Source organism: Microtus oregoni, unplaced genomic scaffold (genome assembly GCF_018167655.1).
Source record: "Microtus oregoni isolate MIOR12 unplaced genomic scaffold, Mior012 000028F_ref0000031, whole genome shotgun sequence".
Classification (NCBI taxonomy): Eukaryota; Metazoa; Chordata; class Mammalia; order Rodentia; family Cricetidae; genus Microtus; species Microtus oregoni.
In genome coordinates, this window is record NW_024543087.1 from 18,199,296 (window position 1) to 18,226,751 (window position 27,456).

Genomic DNA, 27,456 nt, shown 5'->3' on the forward strand with positions numbered 1-27,456 from the left:
GTGAGAGGCTGGGTGCATTTTACAGCTAGCAGGGTGGCCGTAAAGCAGACCAGAATGGATTCCACAGTTCTGATCTTGACTTTTCCTGACCACAATTCCAAGAATTTTGAATTTGCAATAATGTCTTAAGTAAAAGTCTAATTCAGCGCACGTTCACCCTGGCCTTAGACTTAGGGATGGTGGGGTACAGCTGTAGCTCTGCCACTGTCACCTCTTTATACTTCATTCTCTTTGTACCCAAATGAGAACCATGGCAACAAGACTTGACAGCAGCTGTTGCTTTAGCTGCTTGTTTTGGGGGGTACTCCTAACCCCAGGACTTGTTATGCACCCGCCAAACAGTTCTGTTGTGATCTGTGTCGTCCATAACACACCTACCTGCCTTCTGCAGGGCAGATGGTGGGAGGGAGAGTGGCATCCACACAGCCCGACACTAGACAAACACTGAGAATGACTATGGGAGGTGGTGCTGTCCCCTGAAACTTACCCTGGGTGGTAGAAGTGTGGACTGCAGGTCATGAAGCTGTCTATAAGACGTGGAAGACTCTGACCATGCTAAGAGTTATGAGGAAGATAAGTGTCTACTGAAAGGTAGGGAGGGCGAGAGGAACTGGGAAATAGGTGAGGCACTGTCTGACCCAAAGTGTCAGTAATTAGCAAGACCAACCACGTGGAAATCTGGAATGGAATGTGCTCCACGAAGGAGAAATTCTGACACTGGAATTACACTTCTGCATACTTTAAGATGTTAAATTTGTTAATTTCTGCTAGGCCAGTGGTTCTCAACCTGTGAGTTGTGACCCCCTTGGGGTCACATATCAGATATCCTGCATATCAAATATTTACATTACGATTCATAATAGTAGCAAAATTACAGTTATGCAGTAGCAATGGAATTGGCGGGGGGGGGGAGGTCATCACAGCAAGAGGAACTGTATTAAAGGGTTGCAGCATTGGGTAGGTTTAGAAGCACTACGGTAGACCAATGTAAACCTCTACTTTAGAGATTCTTACAAGTTACCCTGGAGGGGGTGCAGTGAGGAAGAAAGGGAAATGGGGAGCCGGGAGGGCTTCCTCACACTCTTCTCTTCTGCTGTGCAGCTATGTCTCAGAACCACAGAGAGCTATCCTCAAAGAGCACGCATCGGAGGCAGCAAAGCTCTTTCAAGATAAAAAACGTCTTTCAAGTGCACTGAGACGGGGCCGAGATGCTATTTCAAGTCTTTCCAGGAGCAGATTCTATACCTTTAAACACGGGAAAGGGGTGACCAAAGCTACGTTTGCACATGGCAAATGAAGTGATCGAAAAGCCTTGGGGATTTAGCCATGGTCTGACTCTGAACCAAACCCACTCCTGAACTCTGAGGTACTTAACCGGCTGCACACCAGCATCTGGATGGCTGCTCCAGAGGAAAAACAAGTCCGTGGCTGGAGACAATCAGGTACCTCGACCCCTACACTCACGGTATTAAGGTGAATCTTGTAGGTTTACTTGACGACTCCTGACAGACAATCCCAGCACTCTGAGAATGATAGTTGGAACTATTACCATTAGGAGATGGAAGATTGAAGGTTGTGTTTTGAAATGTTGAATGGAGACCTAATTTTGAAGTTGATATTTTAGCAATGTATGCATGTAAACTTTAAATTGCAACCCTCTGCTCTTTTCCAAGCTGCCCCTTTAATGTTCATCTGTTTTATCAGACATTTAATGTCGTGGAGTTCTCAAACATTCACCCAAGAAACTGATGCTGTTTGTATGTCCTGGTTTTGGAAATCTCACCTTCCTGACTTCCATTTCAGCATTGTCTTGGCAGACTGGCTGGCCTGGGGCAGGCTTGTGCCTCTGGCCTCCTAGAGTTGTCTGCCTAGTCTGGTAGGAAGCAGGGAGTGGCTCTCTCCAGCTCTCGCTCTTCCTAAACTCTGAGAAACTCACCGGTTCTCCGGGAACCCGAGTCACGCTCCTGGGCTCCGCGTTCTGTTCGGGACTTCCTGGCAACCTGTCTCAGGGCTCTCTGCTAAGGTCATTTATTAAACCTTTACCAGTCCATTTGTTCCCCAGACAGGAAGACTGACAACACACAGTGCCATGATTTGGGCTCTGAGTTGCTTTACCCACTGGGTAGCAAGCATTTGAGCCACAGTGAGCAGCACCAAACAGGACTGGCAGAGCTCAGAGTGACACTTAAATGGCACTGAGCTTGGGGTGTAAGAAAACCCCTGAAACTTGATCAAACACCAGAGGCTAGAGTAAAGTCAGCAGGACGTCTTAGAGTCCAGCCTCTCTAGTATTCCATCATGGCTTCGTCTCCCATCCCCACCCATTCCTTTATTCTTAGGATGAGGCTATTTCAACAACTAAACATCAAAGCGGCACTATGTTCACTGTTCAAACCTCACCTCGGTTCACAGCTGGCTCTCCAGCTGGCAGTGATGGCGCCACCAGGCGGAATGTCGGTCTTCAGAAAGGAAGCTGTGTGTGGATGTGTGGAAAGTAGTTACTGACACCAGAGGCCAGCAGAGTGTGTTCAGATTTTCTTTCGGTACCTCTGTTCAGGGAATCTGGAAGCACGAACCATGGGCAGTATTTTTTCCTTTAGAACCTTTGTGCCACCACTCCCAGGCAACTGCATGCGGACAGCTCCCAGAACCTCTGAGGAGCATGAGGCCTGGGAGTGACAGCCAGTCTGTACTCAGGTGCACGTCGGCTTCATGTATCCTAAAGGTGCTCCGAGGCTCAGGAAGATTCATCACGGGAAATTGCTGAGCAATATTTAAGAGGGCTTTTAAAAGCAGGGCTTTTCTAAGTAACTTTGGTTGAACAGATACTTATTGTTGGAGATACTTTGAAAATGTCTATTTTTTCTGTGTTGGTAAGTTACAGTACATTTAAAAAATTACTTGATTAAAATTATTTTAGCATTTGGGGCCATATTTTTAATCCTTAGCAGATTAAAGGTCTGAAGATTGCTGAAATCATTCATTTTTTGAAAAGTCAGTCCCTGGCATTAGAGATGGGTTGGCAGTTAAGAGGCTGCTCCTTCCAAGAGCAGGAGTTGAGTTCCCAGCCCTCCAGGCTCACAGCTGCCTGTAACTCTTGCTCCAGGAGATCAGACGCCCTCATCTGGACTTCCAGGGTACCACACATACACACGTACAGACAAATTAAAACTTTTAAGACCTCAAATCCCTAGATTTATGACTTCTGTCTCCAAAAAGTAGAAATGGGAAAAAACTAAGTTGACTAAATGTAGTAAGGCTGAAGTTAAGTCGGGAAACAGTCAGCACCACTGGTGCACTGGGCTTCAAAATACCTGTAACTGACCACAGTGGGTCTGCTGCCCATTAGCACGAGACCACGCGTCAGAACCAATTCAGGGAAATACTTCTTTCAAAGAGGGTGACTTGTAGGACACGTGTGGGAGCAATGGGGAGTAAATGGAGGATGAGGCCAGGTCTCTGCCAAACACTCCGTTACCCAACTGCTCCATGCCTGAGGCCCATTCGCCATGGGACAACCCTCCCGCGCACCCCCTACAACTCTCTGGTCTTAGCACACAAGATGTACAACTGAGCAGTGACCATGCCAAGCCCCTAAAGTCTACAACTCCAGTCAGAGCCAACACTGCCAACTTTGACCTTCTGAATGACTGGCATCTCGTCACACCTCTGCAGTCTAAGCCATCCAGAAACGGGACATGCCAACTGTCGGGAACCAAGCGGGTCTGTATAGAACAGAGGGTTATGAAAATGTGCGTGGTATTTACAACTCAGCTGCATTTGTCCTCAAACTAACTTCAAATTAGAATATTCTGAACACCATAAGCCCTTTTTAAGGTGAAGAGAATTGGGTTGTCTTCCAAAGTTCTATCTGACTGGAAAAGCAGCTATGGACCTTAGAAAGTTTGACATGTTTTTAACTGGAGCATTCTCTTGTTTGTGCATTAATTAAGTAATTTCTATTGGAAAACACATTGATGGGATTTTGGTAGAGCCTAGAACAATGATGGTCAGGCAGGGCCACACTGCTCTCGAGCTGATGCACAGGAACTCGACTCAGGGCCACTGTCCACTACACTTGTAGGAGAGGAGCAACAGCCCCCGTCATAGTTCATCCCTGCTTCTGTTTACTACTGTAATGTTGCCCCAACACGCCCCAATTCTCAGGATGCTTGAATAGATTTACTTGCAGTTTGAATAGCATTTATAATAACAAAAGTATGTTTATATAATAGCTTATAATCATTTTCCATACAAAATAAACTGACATCATATTCATCTTCATTTTTTACATTCCTCACCTGTTCCATATACAGTGAGAACTTCCAGACTGTGCTATCTGGCCAACTCTTCAGAGATGCACATGAATAAGTGTGCCCTGTCAGCCTTACCCACGGTGGCTGAGATTTGTTTAGCCATGAAACAGTAGTCCAGACACTTCAAAAACCATGTTCTCCAGAAATCCTTTTCTTGAATTATGGTACATTTATAATTTTTACAACATTTTCTACAAGTCCGCAGGATTATTTCCACACCTTCACAATCCCGTCTCTAGAAGCAGTCACGATGAAGCCCTGAGTTGTCTGGAAGGTGGCAATGTCTGTGATGATGTCATGATGTCCCACGGGAAGAGACTCTGGGCCCCTTCGAGGGGTGTCATCACTTGGTCCTACCTTCTGCTTATTCTGAATTTCCTGTTAGAAATCCAAAATCAAAACAAAGGCTTCAAGTTAAACCTGTGCGGATTCTACCTCCTGACGTATCCTGTAGCTAGGAAGTTAACACCTGTTTAAAGTCGTCAAGCAGCAGAGAGAAAAAATCCAGAGTAACCTTTGAGGTCCCCAATCATTAGATTGTATAAATGGGTCAGCAAAGTCTGTGTGCACATTAACATTGAAGGAATAGAGATATACACTTGATATTCTGGCGTTTTTAAACACTCTTATAGAATGCCTACTCTGGCCAGCATATCCCATATTCTCTAGGTCAATAACACGTGCTTTTGGAGGTGGGGAGTCAATGGCCATGCTGGGGTCTCAATTTCCTGTTAACTATGTAATCTGGGACAAAAGCTAACCTTCCTAGTAACCTGTTACTAACCTTCTCACTCGTAAAAGGAAAGCAGTATTTCTTAATGTATTTCCTGGTCCTTTTTATACCGTGATAAAATTCATCTTTAAACGTTTAAACGTGAGAGAGTGAGGTGCGATGGTGTCCAGGTACAACCCCATCACTGAGGACCGAGAAGCAAGAACAGCGAACAGCTGCGGGGCCAGACCCTGGCTCCTGGCCCATTCTTCCCACCACAGAAAGAAAGACAGTCTTTAAAAAAACCTTCAATTATCAATCCTAGTCAAAGCCATCTTCGGGCCCACAGTGTTAGAGGAAACCAAGTCCCATACCTGGACGACTTCTGTGCCTTCTATTATCTTCTTGTAGTAGGACACAGACGGAGGACTCGCGCTTCCAGCTACAACATAGGACCTTTCTGGGGAAACCAAGTCCCAGAACCTAAGGGAGAGGAAATAAACGGTGGTAAGAGCTACAGTTAATATTATTGGCTTACACAAAAACAATTAATGTATTAGGAAAAGATTTTGCTAGAATCAGTAGCATGGCATCAATAGCTGTCTGGCAAGGTCCTGATGAGTTTAACATCACACAACCAACACCGAGGACCTCTTTTATAAACCAAAGCATCCTTTCATGTTTAAATCTAGAGCAGTCTTTGAGACACGGCACCTTATTTTCATGTCTGAGCCAGCTGTCAACAGGATAGGATTTCCATCTGCAGGACTGCAGTAGATGCCATGGACGCTATGAGGGGAAGGCTTGAAAGGAAGAAACATGAGGTCAAATAAAAGACATCAGCATATTCCATAAATGACAAAGTCATCTTTAGTAGAAGTGAATTAACTGTCAATAGCTGTACAGGCAGCTCATACTTCAAGACATGTGACCGGTGTAAATGGTCTCTCATCCTTCTCTCCAGGGGGAAACTGCAGGCCCTAACTAACTGCTTTGAAGGGCTGCAGGCATAGCTCAGGGTAGAACATTCACACAGCAGTGCAAGGCTCTGTGTCCAATGTCCACTCCCAAAAGACCCCCAGGCCGAGCACGGTGGTGTGCACCAGTAGTTTCAGTGCTCTGGGAGGAAGAGTCAGAATCACCAGCTCAAGGCCAGCCTGGGCTACACAGTCAGACCCTGTAAGATGGTAACTTCAGAACACTTTCCAAGAGACCTAAGTAAGCGGGGATCAAACCTTTCCTACGCTTAGCTAGGTTGTCAAGACACTCCTGGAAATAAGACCAAATCTATCCCAAGAACCACTCCTACAAGGTACAGATGCTCAATCTGTGTTGGGGATCTAGCCCAGGGCTGTTTCTAATCTAGAAAACTGGCTGTTCACCTTTATGGCCTGACCAGGAGCTACAGCTCACTGCCACACTCAGCATCACAAGAGGACCAGAGCACAGGCCACTAGCCTGGGAAAAGATCAAAATTCAAAGCTTATACTAGTGAATGCATATTCCTTTTACACCACCATGTAGAGAGAAACCCTAAGCCAGGGGACCCTCTGCATTCTCCAGTAAATAAGCTTTGCTTGATCTGTATCTACAGGAGCTCCAGTGCGGAGTCCCAAACATCCAATGGAGCAGGCCCAGCAAGCTAAAAGAATGAGAAAACAGGCACAATGGTCACATGGTAGTTCATGTTATTAAAAACACAAATTAGATATAAAATTCCTAAGAGCATGCTGGCTAAAATGCCTAACGATGCTTAGGATGGAGGTGCAGTGAACACTGGCGACAAACCTGTAATTCAGACAGTGGCGGCGCACTGCTGGCCCAGAGCGTCAGTCTCCTGTCACCGGTCTCCATGTCCCACATGGAGACTTCATTGTTGCCCTGCACAGCTGAGAGACAAAGACAAGAACTGTTAGCTCTTCTTTCACATCCGGGCACCAAATGCAATGCAGGCTGCACCTATTACCACGTGTTTCCATCCTGCAAAAATCCCAGCACAGCTTCTCAGATTGGATGGGTGAGAAAACTGTTCTAGATGCTGACAGTGAATATGTACTGCACTCCAGCCAGATCGTGAGGAGACTACGGAGTGGAAAGACAAATGACATAGATTTTCCCTCAAGAATCTACAGTATAAACAGAGAAAGGAAAAAGAAAAGACACATGGAAATAGCCTGTCTCGTGGGCTGAGGCAAAACGCCCTACCCAGGCCCAGAAGGGCTGGACAGATGGAATAGCAGGTGGCCCATTTTAGGCAGAATGAACCAAGTAGGCACAAGTTCACGGCGTTTTGATCTAACTAAAGGACCTGTGTGACAGGGATAGATGCGGCTAGGAATCTGACGGAGAATCTGTCCCTTAGGTACTGTGCTGGAGGGAGTGACAATATACCAGAATTCATCCTGTCCTGGTGACTGAGGGGAAGATGGCAAACAGAGCAAAGAATCTGCTGTTGTAGGGAGCTTCCACTCTTGTGGGGTACTAAAGAAGCAGAAGAGAATGGACTAATCAGTGAGGCTAGAGCAGACAAAGGGGATGACGGGAGAAAGCACAGGGTGAGTGTGCACTGCACTCTCTGAGGTCTGGCCTGTATGAATCACACACTAGGCTCCTGTACCATCTGGCTTCTAGATAAGCTTGATCTGTAGCAATCTAAAGAGAAAAAGGCTACCAAAAAGCTTCAGGTCCTACTCCAGAGAACCTGTAAATGTTGCCTTAAATGACAAAGTGATTTCAAAGATGTAACTAAGGCTTGAAAGGGGTGAATTATTCAGGATTATTCAGTGGGCCCTAAATACAATTGTAAGCATGTCTGTAAGAGGGAGGCAGACTCATGATCAACACCAATTAGTCTATTAGTGCTCTGTTTCCGCTCTGAAGAGGGGACATTAGCCAAACCACATAGGAAGAGCAAGCAGTGGAGTCTCCACAGCCTCCAATGTGGCCTGACAGTACACTGACTCCGCCCACAGAACGCTTACAGCTCAGACTTCTAACTTCAAATCATTGTCTGTGTTGATTCAGCAAGTATGAAGAGCACAGACAGTAGACCAGCAGCAGAGGACAAAGATGGGTTGGCCTGATGGGGAGATGGCTCAGAGGGTCAAAGTGCTTGCTACACAGCTTTATGGCCCATGTTTGATCCCTAAATCCAAGTAAAGCCCCAAAAGCAGTGGTGCACATCTGTACTCCCAGCATTCTAGAGGCCAGATGGCAGGTGGAGACAGGAGACTGGCCTGGAGCATGTAAGGCAACTAGTCTAGAGAATGGAACTCAGCGACAGAAACAGGAGGGAGCCTGCCTCGAAGACAAGCAGGAGAGAAGGGACTAGAAATTTTTCCCTGACCTCCACATGTGGTGCTCGGGTGTGTGGGAGCCTGCTCATGCTCCCCTCTCCTCCCCACCCACATAAGTAAATCACTGTTCCTCTTAAGGCGGCCCTTCTAGTCAACATCTTTGTAAACTCCAATAACCAGATCCCCACAGCACCTCCGGCCTCTCTACCCACACCTGTGTTCAGGAGCCTTTAGAAAGAAGCCCACCTTGTTGGGATCCTAACTGGATGGAAAAGCCCACACAAAACATTTGAACCATGGTAGAGTTTGGCTGTTTCTTGGTATATTTGTCTATTTATCCATTGCTATGACCTGAGCAAAATGACTCCGGGTTTATTTTGGCTCACCAATAGTCCATCATGGCAAGGAGGCGAATGGAGCAGCTCATGTCACAGTGCCCAGGGAATGGCTGTGCTAGCTGGCCTTCTCCTGTCCCCACGTTTACTCCAGAGTGTGGACCGTATATATAAGAGAACAGATGAGAAACCTAAAACTACCAGGAGCTGTACCTGTCAAGCACAGCTGTGCTGCCTAGACTGATATAACCTCGATTCTTTTTGTTTTGTTTTTTGAGACAGGGTTTCTCTCTTTAACAGCCCTAGCTGTCCTGGAACTAGCTCTAATAGACTAAGCTGGCTCAAATTCAGAGATCCACCTGCTTCTGCCTCCCAAGTGCTATCACTTCCTGGCTTCACCTCAATTCTTACAGGGTATTTTCAAGCATTCCTTACAGATAAGGAAAATTAATTTCAAAGATATATCTAACCGAGGCTGGAGAAATGGCTCTACAATTAAGAGCACTGGCTGCTTTTCCAGAGACCCAGGTTTGATTCCTAGACTTACAACCTACCTCCAGTCCCTGGTGATATGACATCTTTTTCCAGCCTCCAAGGGCGGTGCATAACAGGCATGCAGGCAACACACCCATACACATTAAAAAGGCAGCTCAAGAGCCAAGAGGTGGCACATGCCTTTAACCCCAGCACTTGGGAGGCAGAGACAGAGGCTTTTAGGAACCCATTTCCTATGGCGAGATGCCTGGCTTAGCCTTGATGTAGGAAGTAGGAGCTTGGTCCTGCCTCAACTTGATATGCCAGGCTTTGTTGACTCCCCATGGAAGGCCTTACCTTTTCTGAGGAGTGGATGTAAAATAAATTAAAAATTAAGATGAGAGATGGTGGAAGAAAGGAGAATAGTGGTAACGGTTGACAGTGTCAGTTCTGACTTAAAAATAATGGTGCGCAGCTTCCATATGAAAAGAATCAAGCACTTGGTTCATATGTGAACTAAAAACTCTAAGAGCAAGAGTCTCAGCAACAACACACAATGTAATTTCCCAGTCCGAGCGTGAGCCCTGCACCTTACCTGCAATTACCCAGGACTGGTACAAGGGGTGCATGGAGAGGCGCCGGATGCGAGCTCTGGAGGGATGGCAGTGGCTGGAAATCGGCAACTGGAACCTCATGTCCCAACATGCCATGGTACCGCTGCTCGTGCCTCAAGTTTAAAAGGCACAAACCATTAAAATCTAAGCAAAGCACACAACACCACATTTACAACAATGGCAAACGTGTTGCCTTTAGATGAATATACTTTTAGATTTTTGATCTATGTCTTGCTGGCTGGCCTGGAACTTGCTATGTATTTTGAGGCTGGCTTCAAAGAGATAAGCCAGCTTCTACCTCCCTAGTACCAGGATTAAAGGCATGCACAACCATACCCAAGCCTGGATAAGGCGTTTTAGAACTGTTCTGGTCACTGAGATAAAGTCTTTGTTGCCAGGCCTGGTATCACAGGCCTACTATCTCAGCTACTCTGGAGGCTGAGGCCTGCCCGAGCTACAGAGAAAGTTCAAGACCAGCCTGAGCAACTTGGTAAAAACAGGATTGTGGCTATAGCTCAGCAGGGCAGTGCCTGCCTAGTGTGCATAACCCTGGAATCAACTCCCAGTACTGCCAAGAAGGGAAGAGAGAAGTCTTTGCCCCCATGAAGTTGTTTCTCCAGTTTCAAATAGCAGCCATGGTTATCAAATAACAGCCATAAAGCACTTATCATAATGCAATTACAGTGCAGTCTAATGAATGTAAATTCAAAATGAATAATTCATTAAATACTGGTGCTGTTATTAACTGCCAAGGCACACACAGAACCAGAGGCCATGGAGAAGGCAAAGCGGAACTTGGCAGTCTCCAATTCCACAAGCGAGATGGACAGAAGGACAGTGGGTCCCGCCACGGCTCTCTGCCACACTCCATGACAATGATGGAAACAGCCAGAGGTGGCATCAGTGCCTCCTAGAGCTGCTCGGGATGCCTACGACACCGCTTTCCTCCGGGAACTTGCTGGCTATGCGCTCTTCTGCACTGCTCTCGATGGTACCATCTTCCAGAGTTACATAAAATGAATACAGGAAAGGGTAGATAATAAGGAGAGTGCAAGCTAAGGAATCCGGAACCTAAACTCAGGCCCAGACACCTTAACTTGTCTGGGTATGAGAGACAGACGAAAACACGGTACTTTCAAGGAGCATATTCAAAGCAGTCTGCAAGGGAGGGGTCTGGGAGAGTGCTTGCCTAGCATATGAAGTCCTGGCTCCACGCCCAGTACCACACGAGTCAGATGTCGTGTTGCCCAGTACTGGGGAGACAGAGGCAGGAAGGTCAGAAGTTCAAGGTCATTCTGAGGGATCATCAACCAGCCTGGTTACATTAGGACCCTGTCTCAAATACAAAAGAAATACACACCACACCATGGGAAAAATGTGACTCTTGAAAACAGAGGGAAAGGGGGAGAAGGTGGTGAGAAACAGTGCAAAGGCCAAGCAATATAAGGTGATTAGAGGCATACAGAATTGTCATTATAATTAGTGACATACAGAACTGTCACTATAATTAATGGCAATGCATAGTATTTTCCAAATACTGAAGGTTTTAAATAATTTTATCACAAAATATGTGGTGACAGATTTCCTTCCTAACTACCTGATTTAATCATTTATCAGTATAAACATGTGTTGAAATATCACATTGTATCCCCTAGATACACAGTAGCTTTACTGCAATTAAAACTAGAAATTTAATTTTTTTTTTAAATCAGCAATCCCATTCATGGATATATACCTTACAAAAACAGAATTAAAGTTTTTTACAAAAACCTACTTGCAAATTTACTCAAAAAAGCCCCAAACTAGAAACAATTCAGTCATCCAATTGGAGCATAGGTGGTCAGCACTCAACTGTTCATAAATAAAATGAAAAAATAACTTAAAACTCCTCATACATGAAAACAATGGAGGAGCCTTACAGAGTTTGTTTGATAAAAAGAGATAACACGGACACCACATGATTCCACTCCTGTGACATTCTGAAAAGGGCAAGAAACAGTGGGGACAGAAAATGGAAGAGGGGTTTTACATTGGTTAAAAGAAAAGGACAACAGATACTGGTGAGGGTGTGGGAGAAGCAGGGAGCCCTTTCTCAGGGCTGGTGAGGATGTGGGAGAAGCAGGGAGCCCTTTCTCAGGGCTGGTGAGGATGTGGGAGAAGCAGGGAGCCCTTTCTCAGGGCTGGTGAGGATGTGGGAGAAGCAGGGAGCCCTTTCTCAGGGCTGGTGAGGATGTGGGAGAAGCGGGGAGCCCTTACTCAGGGCTGCTGGGAGTACAAACAGGCACAGCCTCTCTGGAAGTCAGTGCGAAGCTTCCGGAAAAGGCTAGAAACAGATCTACCGTGTGATTCAGTTATACTGATCTTGGGCAAACACCCAAAGGACTCTGTACCATCCTGGAGAGACATCTGCTAATCCATGTTCACTACTGCTCTATTCCCAATAGTTAGGAAATGGAACAGCTCAGATGCCCATGGACTGTTGAATGGATAATGAAAATGTGGTACCTATACTCAATGAAATTTTACTCAGCTGTATAGAACACTGAAATTAGGAAATTTTAGGGTAAATAGATGGGACTAGAAACATCACACTTACATAATAAAGATCCAGAAAGACAATATCACATGTTCTCACTCATACAGAGCCAAGCATCAGATTCTTAGAACTGTGTTACACTTGGAGCACTTTTGAATCCAGGAAACTAGAAAGGAGCCATGGGGTGGGGAGGGACATCTTAAGAGAGGGAAGACAGGGAAAAGGGGGATGAATGGAGGGTAAAGCAAAAGAAGGATGGGGAGGATAACTCACACACTCTCAGAAGTGTTCAGTTGGAGCTGCCCTACACAGCCCCCCACAGAAGCCACCGTGTCGGGAAGACCGGAAGCAGTCATGGAGGACCTGGGTAGCACAGTGTCATGAACTCACATAGCTGCGGATGTCTACACAAGAGAGGCCAGTCCACAGTCTAGCACGGAAAGGAGGGGCTCATGATCCCTACCAACAGAGAAGACGGCAGCAGTGGACCGGGCTAGCAGAAGGAGAGGCGGTGTGATTGAAGCATGCTGCCTCTGGTTACCAGTGATCTGGTGTGTGCCCTCTACCAAGGCATATGGGCAAAGCACATTAGACTCAATTTTTCTTTCTTTTAAAGAAACATGACATTGGGAAGGGGTGTGGGAGTGCACAGGGAGAGGTGAGAAGTGAATATGATCAAAATACAATGTACACATGTATGAAATTATCAAAGACTAAACAATATAGTTTTCAAATAATTTTAAAAACTGGTTAAAGGCAATTTTCAGAAGTCACGTGTATTCTGTTTGTGGTAAGGGTCACAGTAGAGTGTATGATTTTCCGAACTTAGAAACACTTCAAAAACAAAATATAGATGAAAGATAGCATGCATCTTCAGTAGAGGGGAAAGGGAGAGGAAGATGACAAACAGAAACCCACTGTTCTGCTTTTCCTGAGCCCTGTGATGGATGCTGCCGCTCACTGCATCTTCAAAGCAGCCTTTGAAGGAATTAGTCCCATTAGAAGATGAAGATGCTACGACTCAGAATTAAGTAGCTTGCCTGAGGTCACAGGAATTTCAAGTGTTGGCTCAATCTCAAATGCTGCCCTTCTTAAATTGGAGCTTCTCCAACAGCCCAGAGAAGTCCAGCAGCTCTTACCTGCTGCGAGCACAAGACAAACGCTGGCTTTTGTCTTGAGAACGAGAAGCTGCTCTGTTTCAGGATGCTGACTTCACCCTTTCACATGATGACACAGTCTCACCTAACCTAAGCTGGCCTTGAACTCACTGTGTAGCTGCGGTAACCTGAACTCCTGATCCTTCTGCCTTTATGGGCCAAGCACCGTGACCCCAAGGGTCCATACTCTTACTCAACCACCATGACTGCAAGGCCGTGCTACCATACCCTGCAAACCATACTCTTTCTCCTACTCCATGTATGGTGATAGAGAAAATGGCCAGGGCCTTAGGCATACCAGGCAAGCACTCTCGCAGAGCTACACGTCCAGCCTCATACAAGTCTCCAGATGGAAAAATAAACTGTAACACATTATAAAACATAGTAGTTATGAAAACAATGGGGATGGAAAAATCACCAGTAAAGCAACAGGAGAAGCTGACTGTCCCAGCACAGCTGCTGGCTTACCTATGCAGAGCCAGCACTGGTGGATGTCCACAGCGAAGGAAGTGATGAGACCCGACTTTAAGTCATGCTTCAGAGTCCATGCATTGCTTGAAGACCTAAGGTCCCAGCCAACCAGAGAGCCATTCACAGTGGCGTAGGCAAGGACAGACTGGGCTCCAGAGTTGAAGTGCTGCATGTCCACCACACATCCATCTTCCTTCTGATCCAGAACCCTGCAGAAACACAGAGGTACATACACAGGCTTTTCCAGTCACTGAAAATGAAGCACGGCTTTCCACTGGAGATAAACCAACAGCCTATCCATGGGCAAAAAAGAAAAACTGGGCATTTGGAGTGGTGCGGCTTGAGAGGCAGAAAGGGCAGGAAAAGTATGAGTCTGAGGTGGACCTGACCGATGGAATCAAGGTCCAGGACAGCCAGAGCTGACACCCTGTCTAAAAAGAATAGAAATAAAATAAAAATTATGTGACCTCAACAAGTATAGATGAATATTTTTTAAAAATTTCAGACTCAGAAGAGTGTGAAAAATTTCTGAACATTTTTCCTCAGTTTCTCCTCATATTGCCATCTTCTATAACCAGAATATTTATCAAAACTAAGAAACCAACCTTGTTTTAACAGTAATAAAATTAGCTCCGTGTGTGAAATACAAAGACTATTATAGATACATAGATCCGTAATACATACAACCTCCCCCGCATAACCACACAGAACCGTCTGGCACCCTCTAAAGTACCCTGCGCAGACTGGCTGTAATCTAACTCCATCCGTCCTCTCAACTTGTGGCAAAGACCAATTTTGTTCCTTCCCAGAATGTCATATAATTGGAAACATGGGACAGATAGTCTTTTGAATCTGACATATTAATTAGAAAAAGTTATTTCAGATTCGTCAGTGCTGATGCCTTGACCTAATAACTCACTTCTTCATATTGCAGAGTTCTATTCTATTTCATGGCTATGCCAGACTGGTTTTGGGGGTTTTTGTTTGTCTGTGTGAAGCTGAGGTTCTTCTAAACCTAAAAAGAATGCCACATGGCTGAGGGCACAGCTCAGCAGCCGAGCACTTGTGTTTGGTCCCAGTATCACAAATAAGGAAGAGGAGGGAGGAAATACAGGGAAGATAAAAAGGGACAAGATTTTAAAAAATCAGCTGGTAACTTATTTTAATATTGAGTTATATGTACCTCTGCTGCATATTCTATATTCTTAAAAATGCCAAAAAATCACTCCTACTTTCTGAACATAATATAGGCTACAGTTTGCTGACCTTTTCTTAGACAAACATTTATAGATATTCTGACTATATTGATTTTTAAAATATCAAAACATTAAGTAAGTTGTTAACGGTTTGTTCCATCATATTTTTTAATTCTGTGTGCTCATGCCAGATAAGGCCATCAGATACCCGGAAACTGGAGGTACAGGCAGTTATGAGTGTCTTGACATGCGTGCTGGGAACTGAACTTGGATCCTCTGTACTGAACTGACAAGCCATCGCTCCAGGCCATGGTCATAGTTAACAAATGAGTAAGTTATGATGGCCAGGTTACTTTGGAGCACAGTGAGGCACGGTAAAATCTAAACCATCGAGCAAGGTCTCCTGACCGAGGCAGTAAACGTTCATCTGTGTAACGAGCAACGTGTGCAATGCAAAGTGTCTGCTGAGAGAACCGTGCAGAGTGTGTCCCCTTTCCTGTCCGTCTGCGCCCCAGGGGCACAATCCTCAAACAGGACACTCTGCCAGTAGTGTAAATGAACAGTGAGAACAAACAGTCGTCCTCTGCTGAGACAATTTTAAGGAAAACCGGCAGCTATTTGCTGTTAGAGTCATCAATACGTCCTGGCTAAAGCCACTCAAAAATATTTAGTGATTGTGCTGAAAATATACCCTTTTTTATAAATGCAAAAAAAGCAAAGCAAAACAAACCAACAAAGATGTCCCCAACAGACATTCCTTTCTACCTTAAGCTACACAAGGACCTCAAAGCAGCATTTTACTAAATTAAAGTCTTGTTCTGCTTTTTCTGTGGGGCGCACTCCCTCTTCCCAGCATGCTCTTCTCAACCACCCCGCTTTCACAGACTCGCTCGCCTCTAGTAGCCCCTTTCACTGCCTGTGTGCACGTGCGCATGCACTTGGTCATGCGTATGTGTGTGAGCATGTGAGAACACAGTGCACACTCAAGGGTCACAAGATAACCTCGGGTGTTCGTGCTCAGGCACCCTCCACATTTTATTTGAGACAGGGTCTCTCTGGCCTGGAACTTTGGTACATAGGAAGGCTAGCCGGCCAGCAAGCCTCCAGGGATCTTCCTGTCTCCCTCCATCTCGCTGTACTAGGGTTACAGGCATGTACCACCTTTATTTGGGTTCTAGAGGCCTGAACTCAGGTCCCCCTCATGCTTGCAAGGCAAGGACTGCACCAACTGAGCCTTCTCCTCAGTCGTCGTCCATTGCAACTTGGTACGTGTCTTCCAGGGGGACATTACCACACTGCGCTCCCACTGTCTGTGAACTTGCCTTTATCTCCCAGTAGACTAGATTCTCAGAGACCACAATGTAGGACTGTCAAGTTGGCTCAGTGGGTAAAAACACTTGTCACCCAAGCCTGACAACCTGAGTCTGACTTCCAGAACCCATAGTAAAGAACTGACGCCTCAAAGCTGACCTCTGACCTCTACAAATTCCCTGTGGGACCCATGCACCCAAACACATAATTTTTTTTAAACAGAGGGAGAACACAATGTATCTATATCTGGAATCTTTAATGCCTAACAATGATGGGGGGGAGGTTGTCTTTCACTTCTTTTACGTTTAATCTTTGACTATTAATTTACAAAGAAATGAAATTTGTAAACAAAAACCAATCAACGTTTTATTTTAGAGTGATAAGCAAATCTTTGTCTAAAATATTATCAAATTCAGGTATTTTAGTACCAAGCAACAGAACCTGAGTTTTCTTAAATGATGAATACTCATTACTCGCTGGGAGTTAGACAATCTTTCTAATCCCTGTGTCATTTAGGAAGATTCCAGACTACAGTGATGGAGTCCAGGCTGCCCCTGTCTGTGCACTTCTGACAAAGTGCAGAAATTAAGATGCCAAGGCTCTGCCCTCTAAAGCCAAGCACATTCAGGTATTCTGGGTCAAGAGCAGCTCCCTGCACTGCAGGGCTCACGCGGATTTTACAGCGGAGGATGCCAGTTGATCCACACCAAACTAATTGCAGGCTGGGAGGTGGAAGCTACCACACAGTACACACACATGCAAGGTTAAAGAGACAGCAGACGGTACCTGCTTTGGAGAGGGTGGATTTTAGGAGACTTGGGTAACTTAGAAGCCTCAATTCCAAGGAGCTGAACGGCACCATTATCAGATGCTATGGCCAAGTAGTGGGAACCTTGACAAAATGTTAGTGTCTTGACTCGCCCTCCAATTCGGCTGTACGTAAGAATAGACCTGAGTGAAAGAAACAGAAGACCATTTCTGAAACAGTCACAGGCATTATGGCTAACATTAATTCACACCGTTATTAACAAAGTTATTACCCTGAGGTCCATTTCATCCTCACGATTTCTAAGAGATCAACGCACAAACCTCCTTTTCTTCACCGTCCCTCTTCAAGCACTCTGTACTGTTACAGAGACTGCCCCTGCCCCCCAAGTTCCACACCAGCTCTCCAACTTGAGCAACACTTTAACTCCCATATTCTTCAGCTCTTCTTTAGCCCTGAACACAGACTGTCATTGTCGGGAAAGCTCTGACTTCAGAAGCGAAATTCTGTCAGCAGCTACCTGTATGACCTCTGTCATGATCTGTACTTGGGTTTCCTCATCCACAAGGTACCTGATCTAACAGGATGGGAGCAGAGGTCCACTAAACCGCTCACACATGTGGACTTAATACAATATCAGCCTCAACACACGCTGGCCTCTCAAGCTGCCCCATCCTTCCTTGCTTGCTGGCAGGGTTTCTGAGTGTCGGACAACTACCTACCATCAGCACCACCTAACCAGTCACTCCCCAGAGTCTGTAAGCACTTACACTTTTAAACAACACCAGATGACTTGTTATTTTTATGTGTCATTCCTCTCTGATTCACTTTCCTTACTAACAGCTTTACTGTACTACAGAGTACCTTTAGAGTGGTCTATTTACTGCTACTGTGGGAAAATGAGATTGATCTTTATGTAAAGATTCTGCATTCTGTCTTCTCATTTGTTTTTTCTCATATACTAGATCATGCCGATCGCTAACAAAAATAATTTTATATCTTTTTCTCATTTGTAAACATGTTACATAAAAATGTGTGCAGGTATGTATGCGTGTGCACACGCATGTATTCATTATCTAAATACCCTGGCTAGACCCTCCAGTGCAATGCTCAGTGGAACTGGCAAAAACACACATTCTTCTCTTATTCCTCATTAGAATGCCTGCACAGTAATGCTTCACAGTAAGTCCAGTGTCGGCTGTAGTTTATGGCGGTGGCTGTGATTATTTCACCGTTACTAATTCACCAAGTTGGTTTTTTTTTTTTTTTTTTTTTTTAAATGCCGGCTTTCTGGGCTGTCCTGCCAGGGCAAACTCTGACTCTTTTTTTTATATATATATATTTATTTATTTATTATGTATACAATATTCTGTCTGTATGCCTGAAGGCCAGTTGAGGGCGCCAGACGTCTTTTACAGATGGTTGTGAGCCACCATGTGGTTGTTGGGAATTGAACTCAGGACCTTTGGAAGAGCAGGCAATGCTCTTAACCACTGAGTCATCTCTCCAGCCCTCACCAAGTTGGTTTTAACTACCAAAGGGTAGACTTTGTCAAATGCATTCCCAGGGTCTGCAGGGACACTGTGGTTTCTGCTCTTTACTCTCCTCCTATGCTGCATGTTGATTTCTGTACACTGAACTAGCCTTGCCCCCCCCCCCCCCCCACCACCCGTGACAAGCTGTCCTTGTTCAGGGTATATAACCCTTCCCACTAGTCAGTCTACAGGGTGCTGACGGACTGTGGCACAAGTCGCTAAGTTCCAGGTGATGGACCCTGACTACAGTGTCACAGGCCGAGTTCAGAAGAGTTCCCTTATTTCTCAGGAGCCCTCCTGAAAAATAGACTCTAATTCTTTAAATGCTGAGTAGAGTTCATCAGGAAGCCCTCGGCCTGGGCCTTTCTTTGTGAGGAGACTTTCTCTAACAGAATCTCTTAATTTTATGTTGTTTGTGTGTTCTATTTCTTCTTCAGTCACTTTAAGCAGCTGTGGCTTTCTCTGAATTTGCCCATTTCATCCTAAGTTTTGGCATACAATTATTTACAGTAGTCTTTTTCTTCCGACCATAATATCCCTCAGCTAAAATTCTGATTGAGTAATGAGTCTATTTTCATTTCTTTAAAACAAAATGCTTCCTCTCCTAAAAATTGTTCAGTTTTGCTGATCTTTACAAAGAACATTTTCTGCTTTTACTTTTATTATGCTTTTCTAGTCTCTATTTCATCTTTCCTTGTTAGTCTTCTTCCTCCCACTTCCTCTGGACTGCACCAGCTCTCCTTTTGTTAATTTGTTACAGCTAAATTGCTGATTTGACATTTTTTTGAAATATAAATTAATATTTACGGGTATACATTTCCTCAACTCTCCTTTAGCCATGCCCCATCTTCTGGTCTGCTGTGTCTGCATCTTCACTAACTCAAAGGACCTTCTCTGAACCGCCATCAGCCATATGTAGCTTCATCTCCATATATAAGTGAATTTCTCAAATTCCTCTCTACTGTCACACCCGATTTTACTCCACTATAGCTGAAAAATAAACCTTATCCACTTCAGTGCTTTTACATTTATCGACACTTCTTTTATGAACTAACCCACAGTTAAGTCTGGAAAATACCCCACATACACCTCAGAAAAAAATTATATTCCAGTATGGTAGAGCTCCTTCCCTCTCTGTCAGATGTGATTACAGGCAGCGCTGTTCAAGGCCTCTGTTTCTATCCACACTGAAAATGGGGTGTTAAAGTCGCCTGCTATCGTGGTTAAACTCTCACTCTTTGCTTCACCTATGCTGTTAGGTGCCTGTGTTTGTAACTGGTATGCTTCCTGATGGGCTGAGCTTTCACCCTGTAGAATGTCTGTGTCCTAGGAGCCGTTTCTCTGAGGATTTATCTTCCTCACCATTCGCTGGGGTGTGTGGTTTATCTTTCTGGTCCTTTCAACCCATTCATGCCTTTGAATTTAGATGTCTTTTTTCCATAGAGCATAAAGCTGGTCCCAACTGTGTCCTCCTTTCTGCCTCTTTTACTTCCTCATTAGTCACCATGGTTACTAATCAGGATGGTGTATATCTGACATTTTTCTACTTCTTCCTGGTTTTAACTGGGTTTCCTCCACTGCTGTCTTTTTTATTAAATATTTTTCAATAGCATTTTAATTTCCTTGGTTTTGAGTTTTACTACAAGTTTCTAAGCTTTTAAGAAGTTACTAATACAATTAACATCTTTTTAAAAACTAAATAACAGCAACTTAATTTAAACACACAAAACTCTGTTTAAATACTATATTCCTCTCTCTTTCTGGTCAACTATTGTCATGAAGTATATTAATACACTGTGTTATAAACGAAGGGTGAGTATTGCTGAGGATAAAAACAACTTGCTTGGAGGTTTGAAATTTCTACAATAAAAGGTTGGTTTAAAAAAAATCTATACAATGGAGAAAAGAAAGCATCTTCAACAAATGGTGCTGGTACAACTGGATGTCTGCATGTAGAAGAATGCAAATGGATCCGTATCTAACACCCTGCACAAAACTCAAGTCCAAGTGAATCAAAGACCTTAACACAAATCCAGAGAAACTGAACCTGACTGAAGAAAGTGGGGAACAGCCTTGAACTCATTAGCACTGGAGATAATTTCCTGTACACCAGTAGCACAGACACTATGATCAACAATAAATAAGTGGGACCTCATGAAACTGAGAAGCTTCTGTAAGGCAAAGGATACCATCAATAAGACAAAACAGCAACCTTCAGATGGGAAAAGATCGTCACTAACAGCACATCTAACAGAAGGTTGATCTCTAAAATACATTAAAAAACAATCAAGACACTAGACACCAAAAAAAAAATAATAATCCAATTAAAAAATAGGGTACGGACCTAAACAGAGAATTCTCAGAAGAATCTCGAACAGCTGAGAAACACTTAAAGATATGTTCATCATCTGTGGAGGCCAAAAATTAAGCCTATGCCCACCAAAGGTCAGAGAGTTTCTTCAAGGTTATTGTGCTTCCACCACAAACAAAGGTCCCACCTAGACCAAGAGAGCTCTGCTCTCCCAAGGTTATAGTCAGCAGGAGTGGCTAACAGAGAAGTAGACGCAGTCAACCTCAAACAAGTCTAGAGAGCCAACTAAGTTCCAGTTCCCTTAAGGCGGAAACAGTGGATGTCACCCAGGGAGTGGTTTGCCTACAGAATGGTTTGGTCTAGGGTGTAAATGTGAATTGTTTTGTTCTAGCAACAGAACGTTTAACTACAGATATAGCCCCCGACCCTCAAGTGGTCTGTTCATTTCCTTGTATCATGTTAACACAGTCTTTTGTCTCACGCCTCCCTTTTGGGTGTGTGGAGGGAGACAGTGCGAGAGGGATGACTGGAAAGGGCGGCTTTAGAGTTGGACAGAAGCCTGGTACAAGGGAAACTTCCACAAGTCTAGGAGAATGGTCCCAGCTAAGACTCCTGGCAGCAGTGGATGCACAGACTGAACTGGCCATCCTGTGACTGGTTTGGTGATTACCCTGTTGTCACTAGAAAGCCCTCATCCAGTGACTGAAAGAGGCAGATTCAGAGACTGAAGGCCAAACATTGGAGGCCTATTGAGGAAGCAGAGAGGTTAGGAACATCACAGGAAAACCCACAGAAATTACTAGCCTGGCTCATGGGAACTCAGAGTGTAAACCAACAAGGGAGCATGCAAGGGACCAACCTAGGCCCTCTGCATATATGTGACAGTTGTGTAACTTGGTCTATTTGTGGGACTCCCAGCAATGGGAGCAGGGGCTGTACCCAGTGATTTGACTGGTTCTTCAGAACCTAATCCTCATGATGGATTGCCTTGCCCTGCCTGAATAATACAGGGGGAGGTGCTTGGTCTTACGGCAGCTTGATATGCCATGCTTTGCTGAATCCCAGGGAAGGCCTGCCCCCTTCTGAGCGATTATTGAGGAGGGTAAATTAAGGGGGGGGGGGGGAAGAAAGTGGGAGGAGAGGGAGGAGGGGAGACTATGGTTGGGATGAAAAATAAATTAATAAAATAACTACACAAAACAAAAATAAAATTGCTACGTACACCTATGATTCTTTTACTGATTTTTCATTTATATTCTATTCAATACAATGCCAAGAGAGAATAAACACAGAAATAATAAGTATAGTGTAAAAATCATAGTGCCCTTTAAACAAAATACACAGCCAACCCCCACCTTACCAGGCCGGGAAACAAGAAGTTACTTTTAAGTTACTTTAGCTGTCAAGGGTTTGATCTGATAGCATTTTAGCTAATTATGCTCTATGAACTAACAGGAAAGGCTGCAGAGAGCTGCACACATCCTTCCAGAGTAGATGAGACTCCTCATGTACAGCAGCGCTTCTGGCAGAACCAATTAGGCAAAGAGCAAATGGGAAAATGGCAGGATTAAATGCGAGCGGCACAGAGACTAAGCAGAGGCAGGGTGGGGGAGATGTGTATCATGTTGTCCACATCTAAAGTCCATAGAATATTCACGTTTATCAAATTCATAACCTGGGCATTTAAAGTCTCAAAGACGCTGCTCATAAAAGACCAGGTTCCAGGGAGTGGGGTCTAGCTTTCCCGATGCAGCCGTCCACCCCACTGTACTGTTACTTCCGTTCATTCCCTTTTGATCTATTCAGTGAACCAGCTTGCTCAGCCATCACAACAGAGGCAGAATCTGGTCACTGACACTGTCTACACTGCATCTCCTTGCATCACCAGAGCGAATATTCCTCCAGCTGCCGCCGCCTTACCCTTTCCATCCTGCTCTCCACACACGGCCAGGGTCATCAGGATCAGGACTTCTCTGGTTACAGTCTCCAAAGACACCTCCCCCCTTACTCAAAGTCCCGAGAAGAGCCCTCAAAATCCTACATAACTGGGCCCTCCTACTTTTTTCCCTCTGCCTGTTCTGCTCAGGAGACAGAAAACTTCCTGCAAGGAACGACTGACCAGGTCCCTACCCACACCCAGGGCCTCAGAAATCCCTAGTTCCTCTGCCCAGAACACTCAACATACCCATGTGGGTCTTTCTCCCTTCTTTCAATTTTTTCCTTGGATTCATTTTACTCAGTGAGGAATTCCAGATGGCAACAATCCCCAGTTCCCTGGTCACCTAACATAGCTTTCCAACACTTTATTTACACATTACATTCCCTGCTCTCACTTCCCACCAGATGACCAGAGGCACAGGACTTTAGTTCACATAGCCCTAGGAATCCCTTGCTCCTGCGCAGCCCTGCTGCAGAGAAAGCCCTCCATAAGCACTAACGTGACGCGTTACCTCGTCGTGGTGGTCTTCCCCTCCATCTTCTGACTGTTCCAGATTTTCACAGTGCCATCATTCGAACATGTCGCGAAAAGTAAGTGCTCATCAGAGACTCTGATTCGATTCACAGCAGATCTGTGCTCATGAAGATGTGCTACTAGTAGCCCTTTAGGCCGCCACCCTGAGAGAAAGCAAAAGTGCATCTTAAAACGTGGCTGAGAGACACGGTTACTCATCAGCCTTTAGCTACAATTACCAACAATGAACTTAAAGCAATTGTAAGAACTAACCAAGTAAGAGGGGTCTCCTGGACTGTGACATATTACTAAGATACCAAGGTAGAGGTTAAGTACAGCTACAGAAAGACTCCACCACGAGGCCTTTCAGTGCTGGAGAGACGCAGCAGTCAGTGACCCCTTAGAAAAACACTGACTGCTGATTTAGAGCATGACTCTTCTAGCCTAGACAAACAGCTTGGAGGTCAACTTCGAAGCCAGAAATGTACAAAACCCTATTGTGGGAGGTCCTTCTGCTCCTCCAGCCAATAGCTGCTGAGATATCAGCCCATGGGGGCGTGGTTTCTCTCTTTAAAAAAGCGGCCACTTCCCTCCTTGCTCTCTCTTTGCTTCCTGCTCTGCTTCAGGCGACTAGACTCCTTCCTGATTCCGCAGAGAGCTGTTGTCTGGGACAGTGATCTATAAGGTTTTTCCCCTTTAAATAAATACTACCCTATTAATCATAATTCCAAACTGGTGTGGGATTGTTTGTGATTTATGCCTTCATCATCTGGCACCCGAACGTTTGGTTTTAGGACCCCTCCTTCCCCAGCTCGGCTGCCTGCCGCCAGTTCAGCTTGGTGCGAGCCCTCCCTCCCTCAGCCACCGCGGCCTGTGCCTTGCAGCCTGTGCCTTGTGCGTGGAGCCAGCAGTTTAATATAAATTATCACGCACTGGCTTTTCTTGCCGCAGTTCTACATATTTTTCATTTAGACACCTCAGACTGACTTCAAGTCCCCAGGTACCCTATCGTCTGCCTCCCCATGTGGATTTAAACTCCACAGGCGCGCATAGTCTCTGCCCGCGTGGTTTGCTCTGTTCTGAGTTGTTTTCAAATCTCCCTTGCAAGCGCAGCTCTTAAGCAGGGCGAAGCAGAGCATGCGGTTGCTGGTTGCCAAAAGCTGCAAGCCCTCAGGGCGACTCTGTCACGTGGAGGCACACACGGCTTCCGGGTTACTCTTCTCTACCCCTGGATTCTAGGTTTATGGTTCCGTGAACGGAATTGATTTAATTACATTTACTTTGTTGAGCAACTTGCATTTCACAGTTTTTAACAAATACTAGGCGAACACTGAAACAGGACCCCGTTTTCGTCGCGACTTGGCAACAGCGCCACCTGCTGGATAACAGGTAATATGGCCGTTTTCGTTTCCAACACAAATTTTACTGTTTTGTTTACTAATACAATGGGTTATATCATGCAAGGTTTATATGACTATGGGGATAACTTAATTTACTGGTTACTAGGTTTCAGTATTCTTTTGAATATTCTATCATTTAGTAAGATTATGGCACTCCTAAGAACCATACAATATTTACTAGAAACTCATGCAGGTCAGGAGATTCAGGATTCAAAAGAGACAATAATAAAAAGACTTGAAATGATTGAAGAAATTATTGGAGCTGGTGAACAGAGTAAGAAGGCACAAGGACAGGATACAATGCCACCACCAGCTAATAGAACTGGCTTACCCAGGGTTTTAGCGACATACCCTGTAATTTATTCTGACAAAGTGTCAACTTCTAAAGGCTCAAAGGAAGTCAGAGAAGCTAGATGGATGCCAATAGCAATGAATGATCTAAAAGAAATTAAGCAAGTTACTGTTAATTTTGGCTTGCACTCTGCTTATATTAAGGAAATGATAAGGACTTGGGCTTCTAATGCTAGAGCTACCCCCTATGATTTCGATCAGGTAGTGTCTGCGGATTTAGATGACGGACCTTCCTTGATGTTTGGAATCTATTTCAGAGAAGAATCCAAACATATGGAACAGTAAGGAAGAGCAAAATGTGTGGAATTTCCCACGATCAAATTCTTGGTGCAGGAGAATATGCTGATCCACAGGTCCAAGCTCTTTATGACGAGGAAGTACTGTTTCTATGTCACCAAGCAGCTTTAAATGCTTGGAATAGGATACAAGATCCAGCAAAAAGGATTGAATCATATACCAGGATTAGGCAGGGAGAGAGAGAACGCTTTATTGACTTTTTGCAAAGATTAATTAAGGCTCTGGATATAGGGGTAACAGACCCAGAAGCTAGACGAATACTTCTTGAATCTCTAGCTTTCGAAAATACAAACATAGAACGCAAAAAGATAATTGGGCCTTTAAGGTCGAGATCAGCACCTATGGATGAATGGATTCAGCATACGATGAATGTTGAGACGTTTAGCTATAATGATGAATCTTGGGTAGGAGAAGCGATTTACAAAGCAATGAGGAGACATCAAACTGCCAGGTGTTTTAATTGTGGTAAATCAGGACATCTGAAAAGGGATTGCAGGCAAAGAATTTCTAGGAATATTATCTCCTCTGGGAATGACAAAAATAGGAGACCTCGGCCTTCAGGTATATGTAGGAGATGTGGTAAAGGCCGACATTGGTCCAACTAATGCAGGTCAACAACAGACAGACAAGGCAACCCGATATCATCGGGAAACTCCTTGAGGGGCCTTTCGCAGGCTCCCAAGCCAACAGTGGCCCAGTCATTCCCAGTCACAGTGGAGAACGTGCCTCACCATGAAAATTAAAGGCTCCAATTTCTGCTGAAAAAAGTAATACTGGTCTAAATGATGAATTACGCGAGGAGGATGAGTCAAAAGACCCAGTAGGACAGAGTAAACGTATATTTTGGCAGACTTCTATTAACGATCAAAGACCAAAGCTAAGAGGCTGTATAAATGGCACTTTTATTGAAGGCTTATTAGACACAGGTGCGGATGTAAGTATCATTACTCCAGAATCTTGGCATCCGAATTGGCCTCTTCAAGAGGTAGATGTTCAGTTCCTGGGAATTGGAACCCTATCTCATGTAAAACAAAGCACAAGATGGTTTGAATGTATAGGGCCCGAAGGGCAAATAGGAAGACTAAGGCCATATATAGCCAATATTGCAATAAGTTTATGGGGCCGTGACCTGTTACAGCAATGGAATACCCAGATTAACATTCCTGTAGTTCCAGGAACTCATAATTCTGGGAAGGATATGATGAGGTATTATGGAAGAAGGTCACCAGCCATTCAGGCTGTGCAAGAACATACAGCAAATACCAAACCTTTAGAGGTACCAACAGCCCTACCTTGGCTAACTGAGAAGCCAATATGGATCAAACAGTGGCCTCTAGCTGAAGATAAATTACAGGCATTGGAACAGCTGGTGCAAGAGCAACTAGATGCTCACCATATTGAAGAATCAACTAGCCCTTGGAATTCTCCTGTGTTTGTTGTAAAAAAGAAATTTGGTAAATGGAGAATGGTGACAGATTTAAGAGCTGTCAACAAGGTAATTTAACCTATGGGCCCACTACAATCTGGAAGTCCTTTGCCTTCTCTATTACCAAAAGGATGGCCTCTTATAGTTATTGATTTGAAAGATTGTTTTTTCACTATACTATTACAAGAAAAGGACAGAGAAAAAATTGCCTTCACAGTGCCTACTTATAATAATTCTCAGCCTAATAGGAGATATCAATGGACTATCCTCCCACAGGGTATGCTCAATAGTCCTACATTGTGCCACTATTTTGTAAGTAAGCCATTGGAAATAATTCGTAAACAATTCCCCAAGTCCATAATTTATCATTACATAGATGACATCTAGTTTTCTGATTCAAATAAAGATACTTTAGAAAGGATGTTTGAAGAAGTAAAGAAAGTCTTGCCTAGGTGGGGATTACAAATTGCCCCTGAAAAGATTCAAAGAGGAAATTCTAT

The 27,456-nt window shown here is 44.5% G+C and overlaps 2 protein-coding genes across 2 annotated transcripts in view; one reads left to right on the forward strand and one right to left on the reverse strand.

Moving 5' to 3' along the window:
* Col6a6 (collagen type VI alpha 6 chain) overlaps positions 1–1,360 on the forward strand; it is a 99,927-nt gene extending 98,567 nt beyond the window's left edge. The window contains exon 36 of the mRNA XM_041676770.1: positions 1,102–1,360. Within this exon, the coding sequence (XP_041532704.1) occupies positions 1,102–1,297 (196 nt within the window). The 3' untranslated portion in view covers positions 1,298–1,360. The remainder of the gene's footprint in view (positions 1–1,101) is intronic.
* A 2,760-nt stretch (positions 1,361–4,120) lies between these two features.
* Pik3r4 (phosphoinositide-3-kinase regulatory subunit 4) overlaps positions 4,121–27,456 on the reverse strand; it is a 60,227-nt gene continuing 36,891 nt past the window's right edge. The window contains exons 13-20 of the mRNA XM_041677446.1: positions 23,481–23,646; positions 17,205–17,369; positions 13,909–14,120; positions 9,729–9,860; positions 6,817–6,917; positions 5,743–5,831; positions 5,403–5,511; positions 4,121–4,694 (exon numbers count right to left, since the gene is read on the reverse strand). Coding sequence (XP_041533380.1) covers positions 4,524–4,694; positions 5,403–5,511; positions 5,743–5,831; positions 6,817–6,917; positions 9,729–9,860; positions 13,909–14,120; positions 17,205–17,369; positions 23,481–23,646 — 1,145 coding nt within the window. The 3' untranslated portion in view covers positions 4,121–4,523. The remainder of the gene's footprint in view (positions 4,695–5,402; positions 5,512–5,742; positions 5,832–6,816; positions 6,918–9,728; positions 9,861–13,908; positions 14,121–17,204; positions 17,370–23,480; positions 23,647–27,456) is intronic.